General features: G+C 43.0%; 2 protein-coding genes across 2 annotated transcripts in view; one reads left to right on the top strand and one right to left on the bottom strand.

Annotated features, from left to right (window-relative positions):
* The window catches only part of LOC144768973 (piezo-type mechanosensitive ion channel component 2-like), a 700,333-nt gene that overhangs the window by 51,145 nt on the left and 631,249 nt on the right, over window positions 1-17,939 (bottom strand). The gene's annotated exons all lie outside the window — the stretch shown is intronic.
* Window positions 9,504-11,114, top strand: LOC144766679 (uncharacterized). Its single transcript, XM_078650451.1, has 2 exons — window positions 9,504-9,810; window positions 10,086-11,114. Exons 1-2 carry the CDS (start codon window positions 9,654-9,656, stop codon window positions 11,069-11,071), a joined length of 1,143 nt encoding a protein of 380 aa, XP_078506577.1. The 5' UTR covers window positions 9,504-9,653; the 3' UTR covers window positions 11,072-11,114.

Below are 17,939 nucleotides of genomic sequence, written 5' to 3'. Positions count from 1 at the left end.
ATCCCAGGAACTTGGCAAAGGTGAGCATGAAAACTCATCGAAATAAGCAAAGACACAGGACAAACACAGGCAAAGACTGCAACTCTACTCTCTCACCTACCCCATGCTCTGACCATAAGATGTTTGTTTTAACAACTATGCCCTGCACTTTCACACTTTCCAAATACATTTCTTTTTTGTTTTGCTTCACTTTTTATTTGTTTACATCTTTTCTGTGAGCACTCTAATGGCTAGGCTACTCAGTATTGTATCTCAACTTTCTATCAACTGACATTGCAACTTTCTCTTTCTAAATGTTTTTAACTTTAAAGAAAGGCTTATTGACACAATTCTAATAAACTATAATCCAAAATCTAATTTAAACAGATTGTAACATGCACAGAAATAACATGCATTTCTCCTGTGCTTCATAGCCAACAAGCTCCTAAACATGTTTCTGTGCCCTATCCATGTGGATGTAAAAAATAGATTAAGGGAGTGCCCTTTGGGCAAGAAACTCATTCATTTCTTCTAATCGTCTAATCAACCACATATATATTTGCAATCAAAATACATTTAGAATGATTTCTGATGAGGTGGGCATCTGTCCAGCTATCCTACAACTGCAGGCACCAACATTGCTTTACAAGTTGGAATTAATTGGACAGTGGCAGATTGGCTCAATATCTGGGCTCAGAGTAAGACAAGTCGCAAGGATGTCAATCTTAGGAATAAGCATCCTGTGAGATCCTAGGGATAACTACCTTTCAAAAGTCAGCACTTTAGAGCACACTGCTGTAGTTAATTCGAATTCCTAAAAGCTCTGTAAAAGCCTGCTGAGACCGCTAGCTACTGAATGGGCAGCAATGCATAGCAAATATGATAACTGACCCAAGGAGAAGAGACTAGAACTGGGCAAGGGCACACTGTCCACCACTGATGATGCAGGTTGTTCTTCTTAAAAGCCATATAAAAACTTTGTTGGATGAGAAAGGAATTTTGCCAGGAACAAGTGAAAATAAAGGAGAGGACATATTATGTGCTAGTATTGGGCCCGTAATGTAGGGTTTAAATGGTGTAGGCTAGAGGTGATGTTGTACGAAGTAGGGAGTGCAGTTGGTGTTGTAGGTGGCGATGAACAAGTTGCGTACCTTAAGTAATGTTCTTTCTGGTAGAGACTACCTACTTGCAGCCTTCTTACCTTTTGAATATGGCCCTGGTGTCAGGTTGGTTATAGGAACTTTTCTGTAGTACCTACAGTGGAGCCGTTCCCGCTCACAGACGGCAGTTGCTTTTGAGATTATCCATGCCCTCGGAGCCCCATAAGCAAATTGGCATGGCCAGTATGCAGATTCCCAGACTTGGGATCTTATTATTAAATAGGGGCCAACCACAGAACGGGGAGGATAGGCGAATTGGTGAGGAATATACAGCTAGATAGTCTCTACCAGAAAGACATGTAGCATCAGACTACTCACCTTTCCAACAGATAACAAAGCAGTACGTATTTGAAGGTGGGTCTGCTGATGGACCAGAAAGTCCTGCAGAACCGAGCATGTAAAATGGTACTCAGTGAACTTGACTGTCCATACAATAGTGCTCCATGAAAGTATGAAGGGAATCCCACGTAGCAACCTGGCAAATGTTTAGGATAGGCAGCCCACATGCTGACACAGTGGTAGCAGCTTTAGCCCTGGTGGAATGAGTACACAATCATTTGGAGGCTGCTTTTAGCCAAAGCGTAGCAGCTCTTAATGCAGAGCACAATCCAGTGGGAAATGGTTCTCTTCTGCACAGCCTTGTCTTTTTTCCTTCCAGAGAACCCCACAAACAGCTGACCGTCCATTAAGTGTTCTTTGGTACGATCAAGGTAAAAGCTCAAAGCTCTTCTGGTGTCCAAGTGATGGAGACTCTCATCCTCCTTAGAGGGGTCAGGCAGAGCATAGAATGTCAGCAAGCAGATGTTTTGACAAACCTGAAACGTCATCATAACTTCAGGCAAAGAAGATAAACGCATCTGCAAGACCAGTTTGCCTGGGAAGAAGGTGGTTTATAGTGGGTTGAAAAACAGGGCTTAACGCTCACTTACACGCCACACCAATGTAATGGCAATGAGGAACACTGTTTTGAGGGTGAGGAGCCGCAAAGGACAGCTGTGAAGCAGCTCCAAAGGAGTGCACAACAGTAAAGTGAAGACCAAGTTAAGGTCCCATTGTGGCATGTCAAACGGAGAGGGAGGAAACAAATGTTGTAAACCTTTCAAAGAGTGCATAACTGGAGACTTAAACAGAGAGGGCTGATTTAGTAAACGCAAAAAGGCCGAAAGAGCCAAAAGATACCCTTTAACTGTGCCCAGAAGAAAACCTTGCTGGGCTAGGGACAAAACCTTAGATAACTTTGCTTGGTGGTGGTCTATCTGCTAAGTACCACACCAGGCCACAAATGTGTCCAATGGCAGACGTATACAGTTTCTGTTGAGGGACGCCTGGCTGTCAAGGTGACATCATCCCACCTCTGGAGGAAAGTCGAAGGTGTTCAGCTGTCACTGCTCAATCTCGAAGCATGAAAAGCATAAAGGTGGAAGTTGTGAAGGCCTGGGTGCAGAACCTTAGCCTTTCGCTGCAACAGCAGATCCTCCTAGAGCGTCAGCTTAATTGGAGGACAGATGCTCAATTCCAGGAGTTCTGGATAACATACTCTCCGTGGCTAGTCCGGGATTACTTGGATGACCTAGGTCCCGTCGTCCTGATCTTCTTAAGAGCTCAGGGCAGAAGGGGGACATAGCATTTACAACGTGAACGTTACCACGCAATACTATTACCACACATCCATTACAACGCATATGCCTTTACCATGGTATGCCTTTGTAAATATTTTGCAGGTAAGTATAAAACATATACATTATATATATATTCACTGAAAAAACCATAGGTTTCAGGTCATATATAGTTAGGAATTAGCATTTAAAAAACCATTGAAATTGCTCCTATATAGTTAGTTGTACCAACTATATTTCGCGCACCCGCAATCCACTGCTGATGATGTCACATATTACATCATTCATGACATGGTCAGTGACATCACTGACTTGTTTTTCAGTGAATATATATATATTTAATATAATATATATATAATTTTTATTTTCAAGTTTTTTTTTTAATATGATTACAGGGTCCGCGCTTATATTTCTAAAACATAATATCTACGTTTTTAACGTACATTTTAAAGGTAGACAATATCTGCTTTAATGTAGAAAATGTTTTTTTTACACTTTTACCAACAGTATAATATTTTTTGAAGTAGTATCAAATCTCGCGAGGGTACGTCGCACGTGCACCCAACGTAGGAGCTCCGTCCGCGCAACGTAAAAGCTTCGAGCTCTTACCCCCGAAAGTTTTATAAACATTAAATCGTTATATCTACGTATTCATTGCACAATGTAAAGGTACACATTTCATGGGATAATAAAGAACATGTTTGTTTTAAACTTTTACAGACCATATATAACTTTATTAAAGCAATTATAAATCTTGCGAGGGTGGTTACTACGTAAGCGCATCGTAAGAAGACGTAAGTGCTCCGTAAATAATATGTAAACGCAACGTAAGCTTACGTTAGCGCTCCTTAAACGCTCCGTAAACGTTTTGTAAGCTTACGTCCAACCATGTCACCTCAGAACAAAAGATTCTATTGGTTTATAATACTTCCTACTCCAATTCTTGAAAGACCCCTCCCATCTTCATCATTCTTCTTTGGCTTTCGAGGAAGAAACACCTTTTTTCATCAGCACTTTGCTCCTGAAAAATCTGTTGAAATGTCTGAACAGCAGCAACCTGAGCCTTCAGAACATGAGGAACCTGAGCATTCGGAACACCAGGAACTTGAGAATTCTTCTAGTTCATCTTCAGAAGAGTTTGTTCCTGAAACCCCTAGATCACTGAAAGAGTCCATAGTTTGGAATTTTTTTTAATTCCCAGATGAACAGAAAAAGGTAAATGCGCCTTTTGTCACATGTAAAATCTGTGACACGGTACTTTCCAGAGGGGATCCACAGAAGAAGTACAGCTTTGGAACTTTTAGCATGGAACGCCATGTCAAGAATATACACCTAAACAATTGGTGTAAAGCTGTAATGAAAAGATCATCAGAGGAGCAGGGCTCTGCTCCCAGCACTTCTTCTCAATCAACAGCACCACCAATGCAAGCATCAACGATTGCAATTATCCAACCAGAACTTAAGAATTTGATGATGCAATGCATTCGTTGCCAGAAACTAATAGCCTTTGGACAAGAGTCCATTCAAGTTATCCTGCAAAAAAACAGGAAGCACAGGTGCATTCCATAATTTTTTTCTTTATTTTTCATAGTTTGTTCCGGTTGAACAATTATCTGCCTTAAAAAGTTAATTTTTTTTACATCGTTTTTCAAGCAAAAAAAAAAAAAAAAACAGTTCTTTTTAGAACTACCTCTACTGGTTAAAGAAAGAACTAAATTTCTATGTTTGTATGTAAAAATTTGTCATAGTGAATGTCAAAGTGTAAAACTATAAGAGTGTGGTACAGCATAAACCTATAAGGTGTTTACCTATAGTATACTGTACTACTTCCAAAGCACTGAAATGTAACATATGTATATAAATATGTTACAACTCAATGGGCCAGATGTGCGTAATCTCGATTTACCTACTCATAAAGACCGAAGGCCCGATGTAGGTAATCCCAGATTACCACTTCTTAAATACCGAATCATACCGATTCGGTATTTAAGAACTGGCAATGGGGATGTAGGTATTTTTACCGAATTGATTACCGATTCGGTAAAATTCGTTAATTACCGATTCGATAATTACCGAATCTGTATTTGCCATTGATTCCTATGGGCCTTGAAGCCCATAGGAATCAATGGCAAATACCGATTCGGTAATTACCGAATCAGTAAATACCGAATCCTGCCAGGGGGAACAGGGTGTCACTTTGACACCCTGTAGCACCCCTGTTTTTGGCTTGTGTGCAATGTGACACACATACATGCCCTTAGGGAATGTATGTGTGCCACATGGCACAGGTGTACATGCACAGATGTGCATGTACACAGGAATTCCTTATTTACCACCCAATTGTATTGAGTGGTAAATAACGAATTCTTAGATGCCTCTAGCACTATCAGCAGTGCTACCTACATTAGAAATGACAGATTTGGTGTTTTTACAGAGTCTGTATTTACCGATTCGGTAATTTTACCGATTCGGTAAATACAGAATCGGTAAAAATACCAAATCTGTAAATAAATGCCTCCTACATAGGAAAAGGCATTTACCGGTCGGTAATGGCCAAATTCAGCCGTTACCGAACGGTAAATGCCTACCTACATCGCGTCCCAAATCATACCACTTCAATATTTAAGAGTAGGTAAATGGGATGTATGTAATTTGTCTTTTGAAATTACCGAATCTGTATAATTCAGTCATTTTACCGAATCGGTATTTACCGATTCGGTAATTGCCATTGATTCCTATGGGCCTTGAGGCCAATAGGAATCAATGGCAATTACTGAATCAGTAAATACCGATTCGGTAAAATTACCGAATTGTCAAGGGGGACAGGTTGTCACTTTGACAGCCTGTTGCACCCCTGATTCTGACTTGTGTGCCGTGTCACACACATACATGGTCTTACGACATGTATGTGTGCCACATGGCACAAATGTACATGCACAGATATGCATGTACACAGGAATTCATTATTTACCTCTGAAAGTTTTATAAACTTTAAATCGTTATATCTACGTATTCATTGCTCAATATAAAGGAACACATTACCTGGGATAATAAAGAACATGTTTATTTTAAACTTTTAAACAACATATATAACTTTATTTAAACAATTATAAATCTCACGAGGGTGCTAAATCATTATATCTACATATTCATTATACAATATAAAGGAACATATTAACTGAGATAATAAAGAACATGTTTATTTTAAACTTTTAAACAACATATATAACTTTATTTAAACAATTATAAATCTCACGAGGGTGCGTACCACGTAAGCACATCATAAGATGACGTAAACGCTCTGTAAATAAAACGTAAACGCAACATAAGCTTACGTGAGCACTCCGTAAACGCTCCGTAAACACTCCGTAAGCTTACGTCCAACCATGTGACCTTATAACAAAAGATTTTATTGGTTTATAATACTTCCTACTCTTGAAAGACCCCTCCCATCTTCATCATTCTTCTTTGGCTTTCGAGGAAGCAACACCTTTTTTCATCAGCACTTTGATCTTGAAAAATCTACTGAAATGGCTGAACAGCAGGAACCTGAGAAAGAGAGAGTCCATAGTACGGATATTTTTTTAAATACCCAAAAAAATAGAAAAAGGTAAATGTGCCTTTTGTCACATGTAAAATCTGTGACACAGTACTTTCAAGAGGGGATCCACAGAAGAAGTACAGCTTTGGAACTTATAGCATGGAACGCCATGTCCAGAATATACACCCAAACAATTGGAGTAAAGCTGTAATGAAAAGATCAGAGGAGCAGGGCTCTGCTCCCAGCACTTCTTCTGAAGCAACAGCACCACCAATGCAAGCATCAATGGTTGCAAATATCCAACCTGAACTTAAGAGTTTGATGATGCAATGCATTCGTTGCCAGAAACCAATAGCCTTTGGACAAGAGCATTCTGAACACAAGGAACTTGAGGATTCTTCTACTTCATCTTCAGAAGAGTTTGTTCCTAAAACCCCTAGAACACAGAGAGAGTCCATAGTATGGAAATTTGTAAAAAAAAAAGAGAGAAAAAGGTAAATGCGCCTTTTGTCACATGTAAAATCTGTCACACAGTACTTTCAAGATGGAATCCATAGAAACAGTACAGCTTTGGAACTTATAGCATGGAATGCCATGTCCGGAATATACACCCAAACAATTGGAGTAAAGCTGTAATAAAAAGATCATCAGAGGAGCAGGGATCTACTCCCAGCACTTCTTCTCAAGCAACAGCACCACCAATGCAGTGTGCCAATTTTATTACTCTGCATGCATTTTCTGCTTGCACCCATGTCAAACATTGCGCAAGGGGCTTGTAAATATGCCTCTCTTTTTTGTATATTCTATCTTAATTTATGCCATTAGTAAAATCCTTTACGCATCTCTCACACCATTTCATATTCTTGTCTGTGTGCCAATTTTATTACTCTGCACGCATTTTCTGCTTGCACCCATGTCAAACATTGCGCAAGGGGCTTGTAAATATGCCTCTCTTTTTTGTATATTCTATCTCAATTTATGCCATTAGTAAAACCCTTTACGCATCTCTCACGGCATTTCATATTCTTGTCTGTGTGCCAATTTTATTACTCGGCATGCATTTTCTGCTTGCACCCGTCAAATATTGCGCAAGGGGCTTGTAAATATGCCTCTCTTTTTTGTATATTCTATCTCAATTTATGCCATTAGTAAAATCCTTTATGGATCTCTCAAAGCATTTCATATTCTTGTCTGTGTGCCAATTTTATTACTCTGCAAGCATTTTCTGCTTGCACCCATGTCAAACATTGCGCAAGGGGCTTGTAAATAAGCCTCTCTTTTTTGTATATTCCATCTCAATTTATGCCATTAGTAAAATCCTTTACAGATCTCTCAAAGCATTTCATATTCTTGTCTGTGTGCCAATTTTATTACTCTGCATGCATTTTCTGCTGGTACCCATGTCAAACATTGCGCAAGGGGCTTGTAAATATGCCAATGAAACCATTACACTATCTCTATACCAGCATTAATGTCAAACATTGCGCAAGGGGCTTGTAAATATGCCAATGAAACCATTACACTATCTCTATACCAGCATTAATGTCAAACATTGCGCAAGGGGCTTGTAAATATGCCAATGAAACCATTACACTATCTCTATACCAGCATTAACGTCAAACATTGCGCAAGGGGCTTGTAAATATGCCAATGAAACCATTACACTATCTCTATACCAGCATTAACGTCAAACATTGCGCAAGGGGCTTGTAAATATGCCAATGAAACCATTACACTATCTCTATACCAGCATTAATGTCAAACATTGAGCAAGGGTCTTGTAAATATGCCAATGAAACCATTACACTATCTCTATACCAGCATTAATGTCAAACATTGCGCAAGGGGCTTGTAAATATGCCAATGAAACCATTACACTATCTCTATACCAGCATTAATGTCAAACATTGCGCAAGGGATTTGTAAATATGCCAATGAAACCATTACACTATCTCTATACTAGCATTAATGTTAAACATTGCGCAAGTGGCTTGTAAATATGCCTCTCTTTTTTGTATATTCTATCTCAATTTATGCCATTAGAAAAACCCTTTAAGCATCTCTCACGCATTTCATATTCTTGTCTGTGTGCCAATTTTATTACTCTGCATGCATTTTCTGCTTGCACCCATGTCAAACATTGCGCAAGGGGCTTGTAAATAGGCCCCTCTTAATCTTATATTCCATCTCAATTGATGCCATTAGTGAAATCCTTTATGCATCTCCCACACCATTTCATATGGTTTTCTATCTGCTATTCCTATCCCTCTCCATACATTCACTGCTTCCACCCATGTTAAAGGTTGCACAAGGCGCTTCTAAAAAAGGAGCATATTTACAAGTCCAATGAAACCATTACACTATCTCTATACCAGCATTGAATCCAAGCATAAAAAACAATTTAAAAAGAAGTCTACCTTATACACTAAAAAATACAAACTGTAAGCACACACAACTAACATTATGGAAAAAGGTAAAAATATAGGGCCCGATGTAGGTAAAAGGGAATTTCCGATTCCAAAATACCGAGGCGGGCCGATTCGGTATTCTGAAATCGGAAAACGAGATGTAGGAAACAAACAGCGAAATAATAAGGAATCGGTCGGCATCGGTAATGTGAATCGGTACGTACCGAATCAGCACGGACCGAATCGGAAAGTACCGAATCGCCTACCACCGAATCGGAACTAGCCGAATCGGCTACCACCGAATCGGAACTAGCCGAATCGGCTACCACCGAATCGGAATTAGCCGAGTCGGAAAAATCAGAATCGGCTATTACCGAATCGGAGGTATGAAAACACACCCATGGCCAAAAAGCCCATAGGAATGCATTGAAGAAACCGATTCGGCTATCTCCGAATCGGATGATACCGATTCGGATTTTACCGAATCGGTAATATCCGATTCGGAGATAGCCGAATCGGTTAAAGCCGCTTCAGCCAATGAGGTGGCTCCCCCTCCCCCTCCCAAACAGGGAGTGGCAACCCTGGCAGGTGCAGCCAATTAAGAACTTTCTGGAGAGCCAGCCTGAGCTGAGCAGTCACAGTTAGCAGCAGTGGGAGTAGGAGGTAGTGAACTGTTCAGACCAAGATGGCAAACCAGAGTGAGAGCCAGAAGTCCAGCCAGAAGAGGAAGCCTAAGTTCAGCAGCACCGAGCTGCAGGTGTTGGTTGAGGAGGTGGTGAGGGTGCACCGGCAGCTATTCGGAAGGCTGTCCCTCAATGTGCCAGAATGCACCAAGAGGAGGCTCTGGAGCGATATCGGTCAGAAGGTCAACGCTGTGGGTGTCACCCCCAGGTCCCTGGATGAGCTGAAGAAGCGCTTCTACGACATCCGCAGCCTGACCAAACGGAAGATGGCAGAGATCCAGAAGCAGGCTGGAGTCACTGGTGGTGGCAGGAACCCGGCGCCACCCCTCACCGAGCTGGAGGAACTGGTCTCCAGCACCATTGAGAGGGAGAGCGTGACCGGAATTGGGACCCTGGACAGCTCAGCCAGAGCTACAGCTACAGGTAAGAGGCATGCGCATCAGGACACACCCTACCAGACACCTCCCCATTAGACACAATGCATAGCCAAACCCCAGCACAGTACTGCAACCAACATACAAGAGACAAGCATCATGGTACATCCAGTCAGCAGTAGGTATCAAAATATGGCAGTGCAGAATCACAAGACATGAAACAGTGGAACACATTCTACGGAGATGCTAGGACATGTGGAATGCTTTAATTGTACTGACTGTAATACATCGGTACTCTATTTACAAATGCTTCTTTGTACCTAGGGGCACCATCAGGCGGACAAACACTGCCAAAGGAGGCAGCAGCACCATCTACCACTGCACTCGCAGGGCCGAGCACGAGTCAGGCTGCCGAGGAGGAGGAGGAAAACACCATAGGCCTGGATATTGAGGGAGACCTGGAAATTGACTTTGATGCACTTCACTCCCCACAAATGCAAAGCACACCCTCCTTGCAATTCTCCCCAGAGAACTCCCCGACAAGGGAGCTCTTTCCACCTACACCAGCTCCTGCCACTGTGGCTCCAGTACACCCTGTCCTGGGAGCAGGGGCTCAGGCCCCGGCCAGCACCACACCCCCACCAGTGGCACCCCAGCCCACGCAGCAGGCGGGCAGCAGCAGTACCCGGCGCCGTGCCATTCCCACCACTGCAGACCCAGCACGGGAGGCCAGTGTGTTCCGGGGCCTCGAAGGCAATATGGTGAAGATCCAAAGGCAGCAGGCGAAATCCATCATGGCATGCCAACGCCAGCTCCTGCAGCACAACCTGCAGATGGGGGAAATGGTGAAAGGATTTCAGGCCTTTGTGGCTTCCAACAAGGAGGCAGTAGCAGGTTTAGGCAGGCTAACCACTGCCATCACACAGTTATGTGGCAGAATGGAGGAGCAAGAGGTGGTGCGCAGGCGGGATGCCCGGGTGCAGAACCGCTCCTTGAGCCGCCTTGCTGCAGCAACGGCACAACTCTGTCAGCGTGGTGCCAACATGGAGTCTAGTCTCGCTCAAAATACCGCAGAGTTGACAAGGGGAATGGCCCGCATCACGACAGCAATGGAGGCCTTGATCATCTCTAACACTGCCGCAAATCCTGCCCTGGACCTGGGGGATGCTGGGGACAGCAGCAGCCGCAGCAGCCCGGCCAGCGCTGCGTCAGAGCCACGCAGGAGCACCAGGCGCTCCGCAGATGCCGCTGGTCATTCTGAAGGGGGTGAGGGACACCACAGTGGGGCTGCAAAGCGCTCAAAGAAATAGCCTAGCAAGGGCGGGTGAGGCAACCTGGACCCTAGACTTTTGTTTTCATTGACATTACACCTTTGTTTTGTTGCACATCAGTGCAGTAACTGTGTAGCAACAGTATTAAAAATTGCTTATTCAACACAACCATTCACCTGTCTGTGCATTTTTACTCACTCAGAAATAGTTTGCTGTTATCTCCTCACGTCTATGTCTCCCATCACTTGGCGTACACACCCCAGCTGGCTGTGTTAGTGGCACAGCTTCGTCGTCATCATGGTCCTCGTAGTCACTCAACTCCACCTCAGTGCCCTTCTTCACCGCAAGGTTGTGTAACATTGCACAGACAGCTATGATTTTGCAACAGGTGATGGGGGTGTACTGCCTTGCACCTCCACTCTTGTGCAGGCATCTAAACCTGCTTTTCCAGATGCCGAATGTCCTTTCCACAACATTCCTGGTGCTTTTGTGGGCACGGTTATACCTCCTTTGGCTGGGTGTAGAGGGGTTGAGGTAGGGGGTGAGAATGAATGAACGGAGGGCATATGCACTGTCGCCTAGAAGGAAAAGGGGTAAAATTACTTACATGCATACATGTATTTCACTTTGCTGTTTTTGGTTATGGGGGGCTGATGATGTGTCTCACCTAGGAGGTATCCTTCTCCAAATTCCCCAGCCATCAGCCGTGCATAGATGCCGCTCTGTTGGAAAATGTAGGAGTCGTGGGTACTACCCGGAAATTTTGCTACCAGGTCTGTGATGATGCATTTCGCATTGCAGATCACCTGTACGTTGATGGTGTGAGTGGACTTCCGATTGCGGTAGATGTATTCTGTGTCAGATGGTGGGCAAATCGGAATGTGTGTGCCGTCTATGCAGCCAATGATGTGGGGGAATCTTGCCATCTGGTAAAAGTCTGCTTTGGTCTGTACAAGTTCTGCCTGGGTTGCAGGGAAGGAAATGTAGTGGGCCATCCTCTGGATCATGGCATCAAGGAACTTGTGGAAGAACCTTGACAGGCTGCTCTGGGTCACCCCTCCTGCCACAGCGACTACACTTTGGTAGCTGCCAGACGCCAGCAGGTGTAGGCAGCATAGCACCTGCACCTGCACAGGGATTGCGTGTGCCCTTGGGGTGGGGTGCTGCAACAGGGGTTGGAGGTCCCTAATGAGGTCTGTGATGGTCTCTGAGTCCAGCCTGTACCGCTGTAGGATCTCTGCATCTGTCAGCATGACCAGGGTGATACGTTGTCTGTATACCTGCTCCTCTCTTTGCCATTCCCTCTCTCCTTGCTGCTGTAGCCGTAGCCGCCTCGCTATGACATAAAAAGCTGCCATCCTGCAAGTTGCAATGCATTTTGGGGCTGTTTTTATGGGTTGGAGTTGGTTACCACCTGATCGTAATCCATGGTAATTTCCGAGTGGATTCTACCGATTTTGAGCCAAAATCGGTGTTTCTGTGTCTCCCTACATCTCCCCATCTGTCCGAAGCGGGGATTTTCCCGATCGGTGAATCTACCGAATTGGTAGGTTCTCCGATTCGGCTTCTGTCCGATTCGGTGTCACTACCGAATCGGTACATACACCGATTCGGCTTATGTCCGATTCGGTGTCACTACCGAATCGGTACATACACCGATTCGGCTTATGTCCGAATCGGTGTCACTACCGAATCGGTACATGCACCGATTCGGCTTATGTCCGATTCGGTGTCACTACCGAATCGGTACATGCACCGATTCGGTGTTTGCATCCGATTCGGTGTGTTACCGATTCGTACTGTATCCGATTTTCGGTATGTACGTATCGCATTCTTTTACATTCGGTAATCATTCCGATTCGGTTTTCGCTCCCATTTGTACTTTTTTTTGTGCCCTACATCTCGATGCCAGTATACCGATCGGTAAGGGCCCAGATTCGGTATTTTCGGCCGTTACCGATCGGTAACGGCCTACCTACATCGGGCCCATAATTCCTTAATTCACACAGACACTCACTGTGATACTTGTCAAAAATCTTTAAGCCACACATGTTATCAAAAAACATTTAGCATGGTAAATCATTTTACACACAGAGCACAACCCATTTAAATGTACACTACACTACAATGAAGACCTGACTCATTTTCAAAATACAACAGGAATGAAGCCCAATATGCTTGTTATGCTTCCCAATACTGCAAACAGCACTCTCTCTATATTACTCACCTTTAAAATCGCTTTTGAAAATATAGAACAGTGTCAAACACACAGCAGATTTTCTTAATCAGAATCTCTGAAATGCACCTCAGACACTGAAACCAGAAATGGCACACTTTCCCACTCATTCTTCACACATATTTCAGGTCTTAACCAATGAAATCTCTTCCCACCCTATTTAAAAACTAAACTAACATTTCAATTGGTTCTACATTCCCACACTTTCAAACTTACATAATATTCACCCATCCCCCTAGTGCTCATTCAACCTGTCACCATGGTAACTCCCACCTAAGGAAGAACAGAGTTTAAAAGTTCATTATATTATGTTGCAAATGAATCCAGCAAGGTTGTTAGAGCTTTCAAAATAACAGCTAATCATGTGCAATGTTCCTTTCAATGACCTTTTCTGAACCAATAGAATTGCTTCTTATAAAAAACAAAACTATGCACCCTAATATGCTCTTTTACATTTTCAGAAAGCACCAATCATTTCTTAAGCTTCAAGTGCAGTGAATGTCCTCCTCTTTTTTTTCTAAACTGCAAGCTTTCCAACTGCCATTTCATTTACAGACCTCATCTGAGTACAACCAGACCTGCCTTGAAGATGCCTTCAGTATGGTTTGTAGGAAACAGTTTTGTATTCTGGTCTAAAAGGTATGCAACAAACAGAGGAATTTTAAACCTTGATTTACCAAATGTGGATATTTTATGGATTGGCCAGAGAGGATTGAGAAGTTACCAATTGATACCAATGGTGAAATCCTTCATGCATCTCCCACATCCTGACCTCATAATTGTGCACTGTGGTGGAAATGACTTATGCACTTTGACTGGGGTTGGTCTGGAAATGCTATTGAAGGACATCTTTGGACAATTGATGTAACTTTTTCCTCAAACTGCCTTTGTCTATTCCAATATATGCCTGTTAGACCTGTTAGCCCTTTGGGTGGTCCCTCCTATTATTTATTTATTTTTGTCCCCTTTTTGCCCCTCAATTCCTTTCATTTTTATGTCCACTGGAATTTTTAGGTGTTGTCCTGGGGGTTAGGTACTCCTTGACCCTATAGTTTTTATTAGGCCTGGATGCCCCTCAGGTATCATGAAAATCTAGTTCTACAAAATGGTGGCTTGTAACTGCCATAACTGTTCACCTCAGAAAAAGGGACCCATAGGATAACATAGGGACACTCGAGAACCTTCCAGCTGGTTCTAGTAGCCTGAGGCTAGCCTATATAAGGCCAGTGACAGGGCGGCCATTTTGGAGTGACCGGAGAACCTGTGTGGAGCCTGGTGAGGAGCGAAGCAATAGTGTGGGGAAGAAGGCGCACTTAGAAGGGATAGATCGTCCTATGGGCCGGCTGCTCTACCTGGCTGACGCTACCCCCTTCCTACTGACTAAGCCCTGCCATCGCGTTAACTCCAAAAGCTCTCCCATCCTGTTAGTATTCCTGTGAGGAGTATATTTAGCTGACCTGGGAATTCAACAGAGAGGACAACTAATTACAAAAGAGCTTGACCAGCGCTCTTTTCTCCCCCCCCCCTTTTTATGACTCCACCGGAACTGCTCCTTCCAAAAGTGTGGGGCTGGTTACATCTCTGCCACCTCTTAGAAAGGTTCTCTGTGGCCGCACGACCATAGAAAGAATCCTACCTGGATGCGGCTGGCGGTTGAAGTTCCTGCCACTGGATCGCTGCCTCTTAACCACGAGCCCCCGTTATAAAGAACCGGCGGGTAGGGTCTGGTTGGTGTCAGCCGGGCAGCGGTGGTGAGACACGGCATCGCGGAGGCAAGTGACCGCAGACGGGTGTGAATCCGGAAGAAGGGGGTGTGGATTGTGAAAGGCGGGCCCGCGTAAACCCTCCCTCTCTGATGAGTGAGGTGAAGGCGGACGCAGACCTGTGAGGAACGCCGAGGGAGGTGAGGCGGCGCTCCGGCCCAGTCAGCTGTCAGGATCGGGCAGCACTGTGGGCCGGGATCACTCCTGAGCATAGGTAGCGCGATCAAGTGGAGCTACCGCGACTGAGCGAGCAGACCGGGATGAACCCATCCAAAACCCGGTAAGGCCGCAAAAGTGAAGAGCGGGGCCCCAGGGGCTGAGAGGGCCTCACTACTGCCGGCGGAACTGTGAAGGGAGAGGGAGAGTCTGGCTTACCCAGCTATCATCCCGAGATAGAATACTGACGTTCATCAGAAGGGGGCCAAGAAATAAACATCAGACCTTGGGGTAACTCCCATCTGTTAACTGCACTCTGAATAGCACTTCTTAAGTGTGCAACTCCATGAAAACAGCATTCCCTCTGTTTGGTGAAAGTAGACTGAAGGGAAAAGTCTTCTGAATAAGGCTTAATTTCCTGCTCATAAAAAAGCCGAGGTAACAGGGCCATTCAGGGAGTAAGGGGGCATTGGTTGGGGAAGTACTTCTGTACGCAGACCAATTAGAGTCAAAGAGTGTCGCCTTAAAAACCTGTTTATGTACTGAGGTCTTAGAGCAAACTATGTAGCTTAATGAGAAGGATAAATTATTCTGCCTATCTTCACCTAGATAACCAGCTGCTTGAACCGTGCTACTAGTGTGCTATGATGATTGAAACCTGTAACTTCCTGCTGGTAATAGCATTGAGATCTTAAAGTTAATGTGCAGCCCTGCCTCATTGTAAGGAGAATTGATACTGCTGTTTACTTTAACTAGGATTGTGAAATATAACTTAATGTCTGTAGGGGCAGGAGTTACCTCTGAGCTCCTCTCTTTTAGAGGGAGATAAGTAGGTTTAATGCTATGTAAAATGGTGGATATGTCAATAATTGAATACAGAGAAATATAACGTGCTGAATGTAAACTCTGCTGAAGAACCAAAGAATCACTAAAGATTTTTCATAAAAGCAGAATATATTTTTCTAAACTGGTGTAGAGTCATTCTTTTTGTGGAGGGGCGCTGAGTTACTGTGCGTGGTGCGATGCAAGCTTAACACAATTTACCTCTGAGTTTAGTCTTACCTACTCTGTGCCAGGCTACCCTGTGTGGACTGGTAACCCCAGGTCTAACAATGCCAAAGGCAAAAATGGAATTGGTCCAATCAGTTTTGTCCACAGATTGAGAAAGCAAGGAAACATGTAAATAAATCTGTTTCTGCATACATGAGAGACTATGGAATGGGTTGTATATACCACAACAACGTGCGTTACAACATGCAAAGCATCTATAGAACAGATGGTGTACATTTCACTGATGAAGGGAACAGAGTCTATCTCTGTAACATCAGACTATGCATTGGTACTTACTTGTAGGTGCCAAAAAAAAAAACACAATGAACACAACGGCTCTTTTTAGAGCCAACTAACATGTAAACACTCAAATATAATTTTTAACTTTATTTTTTGTATTAATTTTTTACCGAGGTCCGTGCACCGAGCACTCACCGAGCACTCCCCGTGCGCGGACCTATCGTGTTTTCTGTTATTTTTAAAAAAAAAAACATTATTTTTAACCTTAGAAATCCTTGAATGACCCCCTGAGAAGCCTAAGGGGTCAGGGACACTCTACCCTACCCCCTTCCCACGTTTTTTAGTTATATTTTTCACTCTCTTCTGAAACCAAAAATGCCGGCGAAAGGGTTCGCGGACTGTGCATTCACCGAGCACTCACGCTGCGCGGACCTATTGAAATTTTTCACAAAAAGAATAAAACTAAATGGAAATGGACATCGTCTCCTCTGTAGATACCTTGTATGCTGTAATGCAAGTTATTGTGGTATATTGAATCCATACTGTAGTCTTTCAGGAAAGCAGAAACAGATTTGTTCACATGATTCCTTCCTTTCTCAATGTGTGGTCAGAATTGGCGTAGGGGGTCATGAGTTCCTACTCTGGTGAAACACACTTGCTGTTCTATATACTTACTTATGTTGTAAACTAGTGCATCAGAGAGAGTCAGTGACAGAAAGGATATAGGACATGAAGAACACAAAATTGTATCACTTTGCTACTACCTCATAAATTACATTTAAATAAGTATAATTTTCTAAACAATTTTTCTTTACTAAATTAAAATTTATTTATCAGAATTTTCAAAATCTAAAAGAACTTGTAGCATTTCTTCATCAGAAATTTCATCCATCAAAGTGTCTGAAAATGATTTGTCAAACTCAACAACGTCTACACATTCCATTAATTCCATATCTAGTGTTTCATCAAAAAAATCTGCCATGGTATCTCCTTCATGTTCTTCATGATTTGTTTTATCTGTAGGATCAATATACACCACAGAATAAGTTGCCTCAATAAACGTTGCTGTTATTTCAAAGAAGATGTTGGTAGGCTCCTCATTTTCATTCATCATTTTATGTTAGTGTACTATTAAAAGAAAGAGAAACAGCGCTTACTGCATGATTTTCTGCTCTGGTGAGACACACTTGCTGTTTTTTAAACTTACTTATGTTGCTATCTTCTGCATCAGAGACAGACAGTGAGAGAAAGGGTGCAGGAAATAAAGAAGAGATGTCAAATACACATTTAAGAAAATTTTGGGGGAGAAGGGAAGTATTTATGAGTAAACTTACTATGTAACACAAACAATTATCAGTTTGCTACTACCTCATAAATTACATTTAGTTAAGTATAAATTCTCATACAATATTTATTTACTAAATTTAAATTTATTGTTGGGAATTTCCAAAATTAAAATGAT

The sequence above is a fragment of the Lissotriton helveticus genome, chromosome 7 (assembly GCF_964261635.1).
Source record: "Lissotriton helveticus chromosome 7, aLisHel1.1, whole genome shotgun sequence".
NCBI lineage: Eukaryota > Metazoa > Chordata > Amphibia > Caudata > Salamandridae > Lissotriton > Lissotriton helveticus.
This window is presented reverse-complemented; position numbering and strand designations above follow the sequence as displayed.

Excerpts from the sequence above, each read along its gene's own strand:
- LOC144766679 (XM_078650451.1), top strand. The coding sequence starts at position 9,654 with ATGGCAGAGATCCAGAAGCAGGCTGGAGTCACTGGTGGTGGCAGGAAC. Across the intron at positions 9,811-10,085 it reads AGCCAGAGCTACAGCTACAG|GGGCACCATCAGGCGGACAA; the intron begins GTAAGAGGCATG and ends CTTTGTACCTAG.